Source organism: Lepisma saccharinum, chromosome 1 (genome assembly GCF_977018435.1).
Source record: "Lepisma saccharinum chromosome 1, izLepSacc3.1, whole genome shotgun sequence".
Lineage (NCBI taxonomy): Eukaryota > Metazoa > Arthropoda > Insecta > Zygentoma > Lepismatidae > Lepisma > Lepisma saccharinum.
The window spans coordinates 82,679,280-82,696,432 of NC_139229.1; the positions used below are offsets into that span (position 1 = coordinate 82,679,280).

A 17,153-nucleotide genomic window follows, 5' to 3' on the forward strand; every position below is an offset into this window, starting at 1 on the left:
TGCATGAAATCGCCCGAATATCGGTGGTGCTGTATGCGAGGAAGATTGAAAGTCTTGCCTGTACGAATAACAATGTTGCATGAAACAGCGTGTTTTTCTCTTTTCACACAAATTATATGCTCTGAACATACATTTTTATTGACATTTGTTGGTGAAACCTTCATTAATATTAATTTCCAGGTACATATGAAAATGATTATATTTACTAGTAGATGACATTTTTCCTCGGAAATTCTATGTGTATGAATAACAATGTTACATACTGTATGTGAGACTCCAAGAAGGGCAGGAGGACTTTATGCAATTAACTTTTTATTGAAATTTCCAATACAGCAGAAGCCATTTTAAACCAGAAAGAAACAACAGTAAAGCAAGAGACCAAGATTAAAAATACAAAAAAAGATAACATAAAATAAACAAAATTTTTACCTCAAATACTCTGACCTCATTTTTAGTCATATACTTATTATGTATCAGTGTAGTTGCTTTTAAAAACTAGAAGAAACAAAATCAGAATGGACTGAATCTCTGATAAATAACTGGAAGAAGAAAATAGAAATATTTTCTCTTACTTCAATGCAATGGCACAGCCAGGATTCTTTTTTGGAGGAGACTTCAAGCAGCCAAATATTTTGTTCGTGATCCTTTGTAATTTTTGTTCATAACATTTTATAAAAAAATAGGCTATATATAATACACATATATTTAATAAGTACTTTTTGAGCAAATTGTTTAAAGGATAGTAAATACTCCCTTGTTTGGACTTTGAGGGGAACCCATCCTCTGGTTCTGCCAGGTTAAGATTCACCATAAGAGCCGCTCACATTACGCTTCTAATACTAATAGTGAGTAATATACTGAAGCAAAACCTATCATTTCAGTTATGGGGGTTGAACTGGACTTCTAGATTGACGGTGGTGACCTAATCATAAGTAAGGTCCATTGCATTCTGCTAGGAAGAAACAGCAGCAGCAGTCTTGAGAGGGAGAGAGAGAGAATAAAACGGCGATGGGACTCTTATTTACAGAAAATTTGTCACTCATTGAAATGCCAATTGCAAGGACTGGACCCCCCAAAAGGATGTTGCCACATGGGCACTGTGTTTAATTTTGGCGTTATTGGACCTCAATAATATTGTTCATAATTTTAATGATGCCATTTCTTATTAGTAGATCGTCAGTGCTTTAAGTGTGTGTGTGTGGGGGGGGGAATGCTACGGCATCCCCCCCACCTAAGGAAAAAATACAAAAAGTATCCCCAGCTTGAATAATTTGCAAAAGCATCTTCCTCCACCTACTTCATTGTCCTCAAGATGATCCATGTAAGGATCCCAGTTCCTTCTATCTCCAAACTTGAACAAGCAAATTCGAAGCTAAGAATTTTCACTTTGGACACTGTAGATCACAAAATCGTAACACACTGGAAAAGAAGAAATAGTTCAACAGAAATGTCCACAAAATTTCAATATGTAAGAAAAATTAACTTCACAAAATCCTCCAAAATAATGGTGACTCATACACTGTATACCCTGCATGGCAGAAGTGGATAAGGACAAAGGGATAATTGCCCCTGGGGGAAAATTTAGTCAAGTTTTTGCTAATTTTTTGAATTAAATAGTAGAATATGAAAATATAACCTGGTTCCTATATTTTACACTATTTTTTTTATCTAATTAACACAGTTTTCCCCTTTTTTTATTCTATTTGAATACAAACTGAACCTTATTACTGTCATTAACAATTCCAGTCAACAGAATGGTGGGACCACCATTCTGATGTACATGAACAGAAAGTATTTAGTCAAACAAGGAATAATATGATTAGGATTACCATGCTATCGACCTGATTTTGCGGTGGTTGATTGAAGAGCAACTAGCCCATTTACAGAACTGAATTCTAAAAAAAACGTGTTCATTGTTGCCACATGGCGGTGGTAATGCAGTTATACCAACCATCCACTAAAGGTTAAGTTCACTTAGCTCTGCAAAGAACTTTCACACATGCAGGACACATTTGCATCAACTGCAGTTTTTTGTTTTATCCATAATGGTCGTTTGAAATATAAAATATGTGAGAGAGTATATCATCAACATATTAAAAACAACCGACACAGAGTCACAGCACATACTTTGTTTTGTTGAAATTCCTAATTTCTGAATTAACCTCTCTTTCTATGGGAGATAAGACAGGGTTAAAATGATCACCCAGCAAAACAAGGTGTATGTTGTAACTTTTTGTCTCAATTTACACTATTTGATAGTTATTCTCTCTCACTCACAGGCAACAGATTTTGTGTGAAATCATCAGTTTAACAAGGGAAGAGAATAACAATAATACATACAAGCTTAGGGTATTGGAAGCATGGTCTTACATCTTGAAATTCACAGATAAAAACACTTGTTCTTAGTTGTGAGTTTCTTTTCCAAGCCCATTCTTCTGGATGTATTACTGAAATTTATTCTTTCATTAACAGAGTCTCTCAATACATTACCTGTTTGTAGTGGTAGCAGCAAGGCATAAAGAGAAGTTTTGTTTTTTATAATTAAGCTGTGTAGTTTTTGAACCGCAGTAGCTCAGTCATTAGGGCATCTAACTACCATGCAAGAGTTATGGGGGTTGAACTGGACTTCTAGATTGACTGTGGTGACCTAATCATAAGTATAGGGTAGCATTTTACTTTTGATCCCCGGTGGGAGAGAACTGGAATTTTTTTTCACCTGTTCAAGCAGCTCCTGTGCCCACCCAGCGTCGTATAAAGTGGGTACCTGGAGGAAACTCTGGGGGGCAAAGGTTGCCAGGGGTGTGGTGCTGATCACATCACCCCACCTTCTGCCGTGATCAAGAAAGTGTGGGGCCCTAACTCCACACCCCATATACGCACGCCTTCATTGTGTGGTGCAAAGCACAGGGTAGCATTTTACTTTTACTTGGAGAAGTAAATGCTACATAATTGATTGATTGAGTTGGTGCTTACAGTTCACTTTATGCACTGTAAGACTAATTGGGACTGGATCTAGTGGAACCACTATGTGCCAGGTATCGAACCCGGGACCCCCTTGATGATAAGACGACGACACTAAATGCTACATATGTAAATTATAGCTCTCTATCAAAATATCAAATTAATATGAGCACTGTGTACCTTCTTAATCCTACAGTAGCAATAAATGTCATGGGGTACAGTTAGGGGTGTGTGACATGTGCCACCGCAAAGGGCCACATATTTACAAGTTACATGTAACATTATCAATTTGTTTAATAATCCACTTCATGCCAATCACATTAAGATAGAAAGACAAAAAGAAAAACCCACAGTAGCGATACAGCTCCATTTGACATCTGAACAGTAGTACAGAGAAAGAAAACTGAATTTCCAAACAAGGACTGTAAGATGTGACAATGAATATGCATTATTACTACAACCTTGGTGACAATGAAGTTCGACCAGAAAGGAATACGTGATTAAATGCACAGAGATATAGGCGGTGGAATGGGTGACCCGCAGAAGTGATGCATGTGTATAAGAGGAGGAGTGTGAGCAGGCAAGAATCGTGATCCCAGCATGTTGCACCCAAGGTCACGTAAAGAACGAAAACGGGGAACTATACGCGTGACATTGAACTTCGACCAGGCACCAGACCCATACGGAAAATTCCAGATAGTGGCGCATTCGATGGAAGCATGACGTCACGGACACGATAACGGAGTCCGCCGTATATAAGCGCATGCTGTGCACCGAGGAACCGCAGTGCATCATCACCATGGCCAGGGGCAAACCTATTGACAACACCGTGAGGAGAAGAGTACTGGAGTTGCAACGGGATGGACTCAGTGAACAGGAAATAGGGTGCCAACTGAACTTACCCAAGTCAACCGTCCACTGCATCATCAAACACCACCAAAATACAGGTACTACAGAGCCAGGTAAGGCCCCCGGTCGAAAACGCCTGCTGAGCATGCATGACCTACGGACATTTAGGCACTATATCCAGACCAACAATCATGTTTCTGTGGCCGAATTACGACTGTGGACTCAAAAACGCTTTCACATTGAAGTGTCAACCAGAACCATTCGCCGTTACCTACAGCAATGCGGTTACCGAGTGTACAAGGCGAAATGTAAACCCTTCCTTTCCATGTTGAACAAAGGCAATCGACTACGGTGGGCACGAATGTACCGGGGTTGGACATTTCGGCAGTGGAACAGGGTTTTGTGGACGGACGAATCCATTTTCAATGTTGTGTACGGGAAAATACGGAAAACAGTCATTTGTCGGAAGGAGGAACAGAATGAAGCAAAATGTTATGCACGTCGGGTACAGAAACCTGCGTCAGTGATGGTATGGGGATGCATGACGGCATCTGGGGTTGGCCCACTACACGTCTGTGAGGGCATTGTGAATGCACACGCCTATATACGCATACTGGAGCGGCATCTTCCCACAGTGCGAAGGCACCTGTTCCACAGGCGGCGTCTCATCTTTCAACACGACAATGCCAGGCCTCATACAGCGTGGCTGACAAGAGAATAGTTGACTCGCCATCACGTGCGAACTCTGCCATGGCCACCATCGAGTCCCGACCTCTAGCCCATTGAGAATGTGTGGCGTGTTCTTAAGCGACGTGCGCAACAGAGGGGACCCACGACAGTGGCTGCTCTTATCGCCTGCCTGCAGGAAAAATGGCACCGCATCGATGTGGAATACCTTGAACGACTCATCCGCAGCATGCCCCGATGCATTGCCACAGTTATTCGCCGATGGGGCGGCGTCACACCATGGTAAACAGGATCCCCTCTAACAGTGGTCGAACTTCAATGTCACGTGTAGATGGACGAAAATGTTTTATTTTGTGTGGACACCATACATTGCTGCGTTGCAGCAGAAATTTATGTTTTCCTTTGTTCCATGTAGCCTGCTGAATAAAATATGTTCAGCATATACATGTGTTCTCCTTCTTTCACAACGCACTCCTATATTTGTGACTGGTCGAACTTCATCATCACTAAGGTTGTATAAAAAATCATTTGTGAAAAATAATTCTGCCGTAAGACTATTGAAATTCTTGTAAAAGACAACTATTTGTCCATTTTTGGTAATTGTGTGTCATGCCACCAGTTCAAGAGACTTTACCCTTCCCGATTCTCAGCAGGCAGGTATTTCCAACTTCCATGCATGGAAACATATTGTTTCAACTGTGAAATTACACTAAGGCTTATTAATTGAAGGTTGTGTTTTGAAATTCAGTATACAGTGGAACCTCGATTTTACATTTCTTAGGGGACCAAGCTGAAAAGACTTAAAATGCAGGAAAATGTATATTCGAGGAAAATTTTATAACATTTTCCTATGTTGGGACCATCAAAATTGAACACACAGGGTGACCCGGGGTAATTATTGGACACAGAAAATCGAGGTATATATTGGACAGGGACCAAAAACCATGTTGTATCATAATTTGTTACATGTAACCAACCAACATTTGTTAATTGCATATCCAGCAATGCTCTGATTAATTATTGGGATGAGATTAGCACATTTTCTCAAAAAATATATTAATAATCCAAAGCACTTGAAAAAAATGGTTTTAACTTTTTTTCCAAATGAAACAAAATTGTGTATATGTTTGTTTTCTTTTACTTGAACTTGAATTTTGTAATGCCCAGTCTTGGATGTGTGTATGAAGGTGGTTTGTGCTGAAAAACACCATTGCAGGATGAACAGTAACAGTATGACATACATGTTTAGTTATGGGGTAATTATTGGACACAGTGGGGGTAATTGGTGGACACGCTATGGGGTAATTATTGGACTGCAACAGCTACTGGTGTCCAGCACAACCACAGATGGAAATTGTGAAAACACTATGTTTTTTATGGTCCTGTGCAAACCGTATCAGTTAATCCATTTCAAATAACTTGTAATGATGAAGTAAGGTCAATGTTTCAAAGTATCTCGACTCAGGAACAAAATATTCCCTACTCTGCAGTCTGGTCGTACAATTATTAAAGATGATGTGGAAAGTGGCAACCTAGTGTAAGCCTATAGAATCTCAATATGCTTTGTTGCAGTGTATTTCATTAAAATACAGGGTCCGTTCTGAAAGTATCCGAACTTATTTATTTGCAAACAATTTATTGATGACAATTACAACTGCTGTCAATATTCTTCAATGTAGGCACCTTCAGCCTCAATACAGCGAGTATAGCGACTTGTCCACTGTTCACAGCAGTCGTGGACCGACACCCTCTTTAATGCTGCGGTCGTGGCAACTTGAACCTCTTCAATTGACGCAAAACGCTTCCCCTTGAGCACCCTTTTGACCTTGGGAAACAGAAAGAAGTCGGCCGGTGCCAAGTCCAGGCTGTAAGGGGGATGAGGCAGCGTTGCCACGCGTATGTTGGCCAAAAACTCACCTACCAACAGCGATGTGTGAACCGGCGCGTTGTAGTGGTGAAGCACCCACCTGTCGGCGATGTCAGATAGGACGCGCTGGACCTCTGTCGGAGACGCTGAAGCACTGTTTTGTAGTAAGCTGCATTCACGGTGGTCCCAACAGGTACAAACTTTTTGTGCACGACCCCCTTCGCGTCGAAAAAGACAAGGAGCATTGTCTTCACCTTTGATTTTGACATCCGGACCTTCTTTTGACGAGGGGACGTGGGGGTGTGCCATTCTGAACTTTGTCTTGCTTTCGGGATCATACTCGAATAGCATGGTTAAAGTCTCCGTAAAGTTTATTTTCAATTTAACAATTTAACGTAACGCTGTTCCAAAGTGCGCTCCATTTTCACCAAATCCACCAACTGCAAATTCTCGACTCGACGTTTTTTCCGTGTACACAACACGAGCGATTGCACCTCAACCACTGCTCGCAGGCAACTGAGCGAGACCTTGTTTTGAAGGTTAAGGTCCCCACTGCCACCTGGCACAGCTTACCCGAACCCTCGACCGATTCTCACGCCGTGCTGCGGACAGTTCGGATACTTTCTGAACGGACCCTGTACATTGGTGCAATGTTTGTAGGCCTACTTGTAGTGGGATCCATGAGTATTACTGTGCAAATTGTCCATGAATATTTTCATTAATGTTTCTCATACATCCTATGTGTTTTTAAGCGATGGATTTTTATGTATGCTGGTGCAGAAGTTGTCAACAGCTTGTTTTGAGTTTTATTTTAATTCTTGAAGCTCTTATTGGGTCAAATAAAGTGCACGAACATGGTGATGGACAATTTGCACGGTAATACTCATGGATCCCACTCTACAAAGAAGCTGTCTAAAAAGTTGAAAGTTTTGAAAAGTTATGTATTTAGTTTTTAGTTATAACTGTATTTAGTTCTAATCAGTCCAGTTAGTTACTTGTAGTTTGGTGACAGACTGCACCTCAATATTCTTAAATTTACTTGTTATAGTCTGTGTGATTATAAAACACCATTTGTGCAATGTTTGTACTTGAACAAAGCCGAAATTATTAAAAGGTTGCCCAAAAAACTAAAAGTTTTGCTAATTTTTACTAGATTTCACTGTTATACATTTTTTACAGCAGCCATGTGGTGTTCAATAATTACCTCACACACAGCACCTATAGTACACACCATTGTACAGCATTTATTCCCTGTAGCTCATCTCTGTACTGTGCAGAACAGATTGAAAACTACTGTCCAATATCTACCCTGCTGTGTCCAACAATTACCCCAAGGGTGGGGTAATTTTTTGACACAGTTTTATTTTCTTTCTACTCCTGAAAGGAATTAGTAAATTTCAACAATGTTACTCGACAGATATATCAAACAGTCATTACCAAAAAAATTACTGGCTAGAAAAGTACATAAATGTGGGAGCTATGGTAAAAGTTTGATTTTTGTCCAATATTTACCCCGGGTCACCCTAATGTTGGAAAATGTAAAATCCGGAATGTGAAACTGGAGTTCCACAGCATACATCAAGAATTTTTTGAACTGTGAAGTAAATGATAATTTGCGCTCGAGTTACCTTTTGTGGTGCATTTCTCCTCTTTAGACTGATTGCATTACAAAAATGAAAGAATGAATGTGAATGCATCAATGGAAAGATAAGAAATCGATAAAAACTGTACTTGGTCTTGTTTTAGAATTTTAAGAGCATTTATCAAAATACGAGGGACAGTCAAATGAAAACCTTAAATTATTTTTGTTTCTTATCTAGTAGATTTCTGCATGTAGGGTTGCACAAGTTTGCTGCATTTTAGCATAGACCCATTGCTGATTCAGTCTGAGTTATTGCGTTCGTATACCTCAATAAGAATCTTTGATATTCACATTGAGTCACTTATGATCCACTACGAAGTTCATTCCACACATTTGAAGTAATTTTTGAACTTCCTCCTCCATTTGTAAACTCGCTGGTGTGTTAGGCATGCATAGAGAAATTGAATTTTCATTTGCCAGAGAATTTCTATAAGTTGTGGACTTCCAGATGGCAAGAAACTACTGCTATTCGCTGGTGTAAGTGTATGAAGGAGGCACCATCTTTAAAATTACAAAAATGATGTTTTGAAACTTGCTTGGTCAATGTTGCAGCCCTGAGGTGGGTTTGTAAATAACTTGATGTAAATTTGACCTGTATACAGTTTGTTCTATACTTTTTGTACGACTATTAATGTTTTCATTTGATTTTCCCTCGTATATATTGCCCTAACAGATATAGTTTGCACAGGGCCTCTTGTTCTCTAATGACAGCACTGATATCAATGTGGAAGACAAGAATTTACCTAGTGTAAGGGAATGGAATCAATACGAAGACTACATGCAACAGTACAATGAGATGTTAAAAAAAATGTACAAAAGGTCAACAAGTTTATTAACATTGCACATAAATCTGATTGTTATGTAGCACATGACATCATTTACCCATGTATCAATGACACAATGATTGCCTTACAATTCTCAGTATTGTTAATGGCCTTCACTATACTGATGTTTTATTTTTTCCAGCTGAAAATTAGATTGAATCTATTTGTTCACTAATACAATGTCATTCTGCATGCAGAACTTCATGTTGCATTTATGGGCATAATGGTGATGTGAACTATTGTAGAGAACATGCTTGTTCATCTTTTGGCTTTTTGCGAAGGCTGAATTACTGAAGTGATCACAGGCGAAGGAACAGCAGACACACTCACCGTGCTTGAGGAACTTAGAGGTCTTGTAGTAAAACAGAAACTTTCATTGGCAGATGCAACCGAACAATCACAGGAACTAACGATTCTGTTGGCAACCGTATCACAAATAAGTCCGGGACTTACAGGAACTAAATTTTGTGTTGTAACACTAGATTCCAATCTAGTATGTTTATTTGAGTCTATCGTGCTACACGTGATGCTACTTGCACCAGATGGCTGCACTGGTGAGTTGAGAAAACATCTGCAAGAACTTGTATACGACTGCGATGCTGCCTGAGAAGCATCTTCTGGAAGATGCACGCAAGCATCTAGAATCGTAACTTCCTTCCCATCAGACTGAGTAGTCGCACTAGACCACAGAACACTAGACGCACGACCAAGGCTGGAATCTGATTTAGCAGATGCTTCACAACGAACAGGAAGTGGTTTTGTATCTCTGTTCAACACGTATACTCCTGATGCACAGTTACTTCTTGTAGCATTCACTGATGACAAGTTAGTGGATTGACACGATGTGGCAACTAGAGCTGGACTTTCACTATGACTCGTTGTGTCTGGAGCATTCTGTGCACCACACATATTACTTGCCACTACAGATGGTAATGTACTTGTCTGTGACGACAAACTCTTTGTGGTTGCAGAAAAAGCTACGACAGTGTTCGAGATGGTACGATCTGAGGTGGAAGTAACAACCACATCCTTCCTCGTGGGCATGGAAGGCATGGGTACAGGAGAGATACTGTTATTGTAATGCTGTCCATTGGAAGTAGAGACTAAAGTTGTTCCTGTAGAACATGAAGTACTAGATTTACTTAAAGCATTGTCAAAAGAAAGTAAGTCGTTCTCAGGAACTACACTTTCGTTTTGACACAAAGTCCGTTTCTGCAAGCCACCATCTGCAGCACTTGCTGAATCATGCTTTCCTGCAGGCTGGGATGCAGCTGTAGAGGGAAGGCTGCAGTGTGGCGAAAGGCTAACACTTGGCACTGGTGAAGATGTGCACACTGCTGTCACTGGAAGAGCTGCCGGAAGACTATTCGATGATGTAACCGTTGCGATAGAAGACGTCGTAATACTTGTGGTAATGATAGGTGTGGCTGATGTGCAACTGGCAGCTTCAGGCAACAAATCAGAAATACTGCAAGCCGTTACATACGAGGGATCGTAGGATTCCAGGATAGCATCCGGGATGTTCATGGGGGAGGACTGAGGGGCGGACGCCGACATGGAGCCTATGGAGGAAACGAGGCTGGAACTTCCTGTGGAGTTCATATGCAGAATGACTTCCGGAAGTTGTAGAATAACTGCTGCATCTTCATAGAGCTGAAAAGAGATAATGGGCTCTTCCTAAAATCCATTTCAACACAAAAATTTTAACTACATTTATTGTTTCAACAAATACCAAAAATACCAAAATGTAAACTTATTTATAATGAAAATCATACATAGTGAAAATGTACTTGGAAATATTACATCTGTAGAAGTACATCTGGGGAAATATTACATCTATAGAAGTACATCTGGCATCTAAACATTATAAAAGAACAGGAATTAATACAAGACTATGAGATGTATTAACTTACAGAAGTCCCTGTGTATTTTACAGAGATGGGACTGTAATTGGTAATTAATGATTTATCTGCTGACAATGGAATAATGATTTATCAGTAAAATACCCGACATTTCTATAAGCATTGTTGACAATGAGCATTAGAGTTAATGTGGCTACGAAAGCAAAATTTATGTAGTCTATTTTATATGAAACACCAATGTAAGAAACTCACTTTTTGTGGTTGGTATTTTTATAAACTTGATGCAGCTGCCTCAGTGACTGGGTACATGAACCCTTACAAGAAGGCTGGGTAACAATGCTGTACCAACAGGTATTTGCACTAAGTATGGCATGGTGCAGCACATGTACCAAAACTAGTTTTTGGAGAATACTCTGGCTCAGAAAATGTTCGGATCATTGCCACATGAGTCTTGAAGTCTGTCGTTAGTAAATAGTAATTGTCAGTCTTGTGTGGTTGGGGGAGGTAAAGGTAAAGTGCTCCCCTGTGCTTAGCCCCATGCCATGAAGGCGTATAGGGGGTGTGGGGGTAACGCCCCACACTTTCTTGATCCGGTCGTGAGTGGGGGTGATGTGATCAGCATCACACCCCTGACCACCTTTACCCCCAGGGTTTTCCCCAGGTACCCATGTTATTCGACGCTGGGTGGGCGCCGGGGCCACTTCCAACGTTAGAAAAGTTCCCGGATTTGAACCGGCCGGGGATCGAACCCGGGACCTTGAGCATGGTAGTCAGACGCATTACCGACTGAGCCACCGCGGTTGGGGGAGGCAGGTTTGATAAGTACTTTTTCCTTGATATTCAACTTCATCAATAAAAAAGTAAAGTGCTCTTCTGTGCTTTGCACCATACCATGAAGGTGTATAGGAGGTGTGGAGATAGGGCCCCACACTTTCTTAATCACAGCCGAAGGTTATAATCATGGAAAAAGGCCAAACGTTTGTAATCGGAAAAGCAGAAATAGAAAAGGAGGAATTCATTATTGTGGCGGAAGGGATTGGGGCTGCTCTAGATGATAAGGAAGATAGAAAAGAGATTGAGAGGTTACACAATTTTTATTTTCTTTTTAAATCCAAAAAGAAAATAAAAAGGGGTTTGATAGGAAGGAGGGAGAGAAGAAGATATTTATGAAGAGGTTGAATAACGTTAGAAAATGGGTCAGGGAAAATGCTGTATTTATAATACGATCCAACAAGGAGAACAAAAGGGTCGTATTGCATAAAGAAGACTATAAAAGTAAATAGAGGAATGCTTTCTAAACATTGACTATAAACAGATACATAAAGACCCTATTAACAAAATAAGAAGGGACACCAGAAAGGAAATTGAAACTAGCATAACAGTAAGTAGGACTGAGAAAAAGAGGCTAATTGAAAATTGCAAAAAGGGGACTATTCCAGTGGCATTTGGAATACCCAAAATGCATAAAAAAAGGGGTTCCACTAAGGCCAATCATACTACCATACCAGTGATACGGTTTAGCACAAATTCTTGTTGGGAGAATCAAAAAAGTAAAGAACGACTTATAGTGTTTTGAATGCAGTGGAAGTAAAAAGGGAAATTGAGAATATTAAGATTGGTAACGAGGATGAAATCGTAAGCTTTGACATAGTTAATCTGTACCCCAGTGTGCCAAGTAAATAAGCCACCGATTGTTTACATAGGTGGCTTATGGGTAACGGAATTGATGTGATAACTGCTTGGGAATATGTCAGATGGTTTAATATAGTTGCGGGGTATAATTATTTATTGTAACGAAAAAACAATTATGCAAAAATAGGGACTGGCCATGGGGAACCCTATATCAGGGATAATATCAAGCATTTTTATTCACTTCATTGAGAATGCAGCATTGAGCCCATTAGAGAGTAAGGTTAAATTTTATGGGAGATACGTGGATGACATTTTAGTTATCGGGAAAGAAGGAAGTTTGGAATGTTTATATAAAAATCTAGGAGATCAAGAAGCAAGAATCAAATTTACTAGGGAAAATATGAAGGATAATAAAATTAGCTTCCTAGACTTAGAGATTCACAAAATAGGTACAGAAATAGGAACTGGCATCTTCCATAAGCCCCTAGCGGGAAAACTGTACATCAATAAGGAATCTGCCCACTCCAGTAGAATTAAATATAATGTCTTCCTAAACTTCTTCATAAGTGCTATCAGATTATGTAACAGTAAAGAGAGTTTTAAAAAGGGAAATAGATTGGATCTATAACGTAGGTAGGAAGAATGGGTATAAAAATGAGGAAATTGGTATTAAATGTGGGAGCTTAGAGAAATATTTCACCAGTTATAAAAAAGAAGGAGGGAAAAAGGAAGAAAATGAAGAGGGAAACAGGGATATATATATAAGATTAAATGCCAATGCAAAAAATACTATGTTGGACAAACCGGCAGAAGTATGGGCATACGCTGGAAAGAACACAATAAAGATATCAGGGAAGGGAATTCCAGAAGTGGATTATCTGAGCATGTTTTGGAAGAAGAGCATAAAATTGAAGGACAGGAAGTCCTTAGGGAGGAGGATAAACCATTTAGAAGAAATGTATTCGAAGCATCATTTATATGTAGGAATAGAGAAAATAAGCTTAATAGAGAAGACGGTAACATTGATGAACTCTGGATAGGAATGCTGAAAAAATGGGAAAAGCGGGAATATGAGGAATCGGATTCAAGGTTACCCCAGACGTAGAGTGTGAAGCTGGAGTCGTACGCGATTTCACTTTAGATATGACGTAATGTAGGGGGGAAGAAGGAGGGGGGAGATCTAACTTGCTTACGACCTCATGCATTTGCAAGGAAGCCATTCACTGTCAACATGCGAGCGGCAAGTGCCCGGAGGGATTCTTTTTTAATAAGTTGTAACAGAGGGGTTTTAATTGATTTTAATAGTAGGAAAATTTACATAGTGGTTTTCTTCTTTTAAAAAAGAAAAGGTCAGTTGTGATGGAATCCCAATATTTTATCCTATCCATGTAAACCTAATCCTTGCCATTGACGAAGCTTCGTGGGCAACCGTGAAGCCGATTAACCGACCTGAAGAAGAGGACAGTGGTCCTTGAAACGTTGTCAATTACTCAACACATACTCACTGAACGTAAGTAAAAATAAGTTATATTTTATTTTATTTATAGAGAATTGTTTATGTTTTTAATTTTACACTGCATGTTTATACTGTAATGCATGGGCACCCAATTAACAGATGCCAAATGCAACCTGATTCACTGGTCTTCAAAAATGAACCTTTTTTTTCTTTCAAAATAACAAAATTAACTATCTAGAAGTATTTTTCATGCAGAATGCGAATAGATTTTTAGATTTTTTCCATCAGGCAGGGTTCTTGTGTGACAGACGTATAAAGTTTTATGAAATCAGTAATTAATGTAAATCTATATGATAAAAAAAAAAGTCATTCTGGCTTACTTGAAAAGTTGAAGATAATGATTTGTTCATGGTTCAGCATTAGTCAGTCAGCATAGGGGCCTTGGCATTTTTTCCATTGTAGAAATCTGTTGATGGAAACGCTCGCCATGCTCATCGCTGGCAGCCAGCTGATTTTCTAGGTGGGAGTCTAAGAAGTGAACTTTTAAAGACATGTTGCATCCCATAGCTTTGTATGAATTCACATGATCAGTCACTACATCACGATATTTTTCTGCTTTATGATTTCCAAGAACATTGCAACATAATTTTTGAACGACTGCCAGGCTGCTTTTTTCAGTGGATTTAATAGTTCCTCAAAATGTTCATCAGCCATTAGTGACCTTATTTGTGGCTCTACAAAAATTCCTTCTTTCATTTTTGCATCACTGACATTGGGAAATTTAGATTTCAAGTACATAAATTCATTGCTTTCACATAATTTTTCATGACTCCCAATTTGATATGCAATGGAAGTAAATACAAGTTTTCAGGATTCACTATAAGGGTATCTGACACATTTTTTTTTTTACCCAGGAATAAGTGATTCACGTTCAGGGCACAATTCTGTAATATAGCGAGACTTCTTATCCCTGTTGTCCCATTCACACACAAAACAGCAAAACTTAGTGTATCCAAGTTGCAAACCAAGCAGTAAGTAAGACCTTTAAGTCTTCAGAGATATTCCAGTTATATTTGCAATATTTGAATTTATCCAACAGCAATTTAATGTTTTCATATCTCTTTCATACCAGCTGCATGCGCTACAGGTACTGATGCTAATTCATAGCCATTATGCAGCAGCACAGCCTTCACACTAACTTTGAAAGAATCTATGATCAAACTAGGTGAACAACATCTTGAAAAAAAACACTACCTATAAGCTAAATTCAGGTGAAAGCATCCCATGGCAGGCCATAAAGAATGCTACAATTCAATTTCAAAAATTAACTGTCACAGGAAAATTGTGCCTGATGGAAAAATTCTAATTGCATATTTGAATTCAGAGCAAAAAATACACTAGACTCGCCATTTAGTTTTCTTGTAAAAAAAAATCATGTTGACCAGTGTTATAGATTATGGCATCTGGGATGGAGGTTAAAAAAAAAAAAAGAGGAGCAGAGAGGCCTTTTCCCACATGATGTTCGCACCATGCCATGAAGAATTAAGTTGCAACTCCATAGACTTAATATCTCCTGCAATAAGTCTGAATATATATGACTGTAATCCACATACAGATCATCTAGAACACAGTTCTTGTAAACCGAATCTCAAGTATCACAACCTCAAGATAGTTTTAAAAAAAATTAAGTGATCATGCCAAGGTAACAAATGGCAATCTTGAGAAAACTAAAATTCTGTGCAATGTGCCTAACAGTGCTGGGATGATGCTACTCCAATACATACATGTTCACTGAAACACCAACACAATCATACATACACTTCTTCATATCAGATAAGCATTTTCTTTACACCATTATGTTGCAAGAAATAATGTATAATTGTTCTAATTACCTCATCAAAGGGTGCATCAAGGAACAGTTCTTGAATAAAGCGTCTTACACCAAGTCTGAAATTGTATTGGCTCAAGTACATGCTGATTTCAGAGTACAAACATACATCATGAAATGCACGTGGAAATTTTTGTTTCAAACTGAAAAAGAAAATACAACATTTCAACAAACAGAATCATAGACATGTTATTTGTAGGTACAGGCAAGATAAATTTAGCATTGTTATGATGTCATTAAAAACCACCCTAAAATTTTTATTTTTCATGCCCTTTCTGGCACAACCCAAATAATGGTAAATGTAATAAAAGAGAAACATACACGGATGTCTTCATGTAAAGGGAATTCCAGCGAGTGTTTCAATAATTCTATAACACTAAATTTCTCCCGACTACAAAAACAACTTTCACTTTTTAATACTTCAGTAAGCAAAATATACTTTCGTATGAAAATATTTAAAATTTATTTATAAATATGTAATATATACAGTGAAACCCCGATTTTACGTTACCATATTTTACACTTTCCTGAGTTACACATTCAGTCTTGATGGTTTAAACGTAACAAAATGCTATAAATTTTCCTTCATTTTATCTTTTTTTCAGGATGGTCCCCTGAAAAATATAAAATCGAGGATCCACTGTACATTATTTTTTCATGTGTTTAATTTAGTCATTATTAGTTTCAGTGATGTTTAACATCATAAAGGAAGATTTTTGCACTCAACATTAAGTTTTCTTCTTTTTCCTAAAAGGGTTCTAATTATGCTTTTGTGGCTTATCTTCTTGTGTTGTCAGATTGGGTCCTGCTGTTACAGCACATAAAACTACCACCAACAAAAGCAGATTTGGTGGAACTTCGATTATACTTCTCCCAGAGGACTAAGATTAAACAACTTAAAAACGTGACTGGAATAAAACCATCAGTAAATGGTACCAGACACTGCCAAACCAACAAAAAGCAGACGTGTTAAAAAAAAAGTATATGTTGCACATTTATATGTATTTCACTGTGTTTACTGTTAGTATAAACTCACTAGCTGGGTACTTAACATGGAATGCATTGTTAAAAAAACTAAAATGGTCTGGATGTTTGAACACAGCTGCAAGTTTCACATATTAAACCTGTCATGATCATGTGAAGGAAGCTATTTGCATGTCCTCTACATTTGCTTTCTTTTAATTTCTTATCCACTTTATGATTCAGCATGTTCAAAATTAGATAAACATAAACTCCGATACTACAAAAAAATCAGTGGATTTATGAAAGCAACTTTCAAAATAAGATTTTTAGATATTATTTTGTAATGTGCAACAGTGGTTATGCAAACTTTAAGTACATTGACAAACATGGATACTTTCCATTTACATGATCTTCAAACAAGCCCTTTAATTACTTGAAGTTTACATAAAATATCAGTATGCATGTTCACACCCATATAGTTACTTTCCAACAAATGTTAATATTAAAAATCTATTAACAAAA

The 17,153-nt window shown here is 38.4% G+C and overlaps 1 protein-coding gene across 1 annotated transcript in view; it reads right to left on the bottom strand.

Annotated features, from left to right (window-relative positions):
- Window positions 1-8,803: 8,803 nt before the first annotated feature.
- The window catches only part of rictor (rapamycin-insensitive companion of Tor), a 53,921-nt gene continuing 45,571 nt past the window's right edge, over window positions 8,804-17,153 (bottom strand). The window contains exons 24-25 of the mRNA XM_083117420.1: window positions 15,673-15,811; window positions 8,804-10,483 (exon numbers count right to left, since the gene is read on the bottom strand). Coding sequence (XP_082973546.1) covers window positions 9,089-10,483; window positions 15,673-15,811 — 1,534 coding nt within the window. The 3' untranslated portion in view covers window positions 8,804-9,088. The remainder of the gene's footprint in view (window positions 10,484-15,672; window positions 15,812-17,153) is intronic.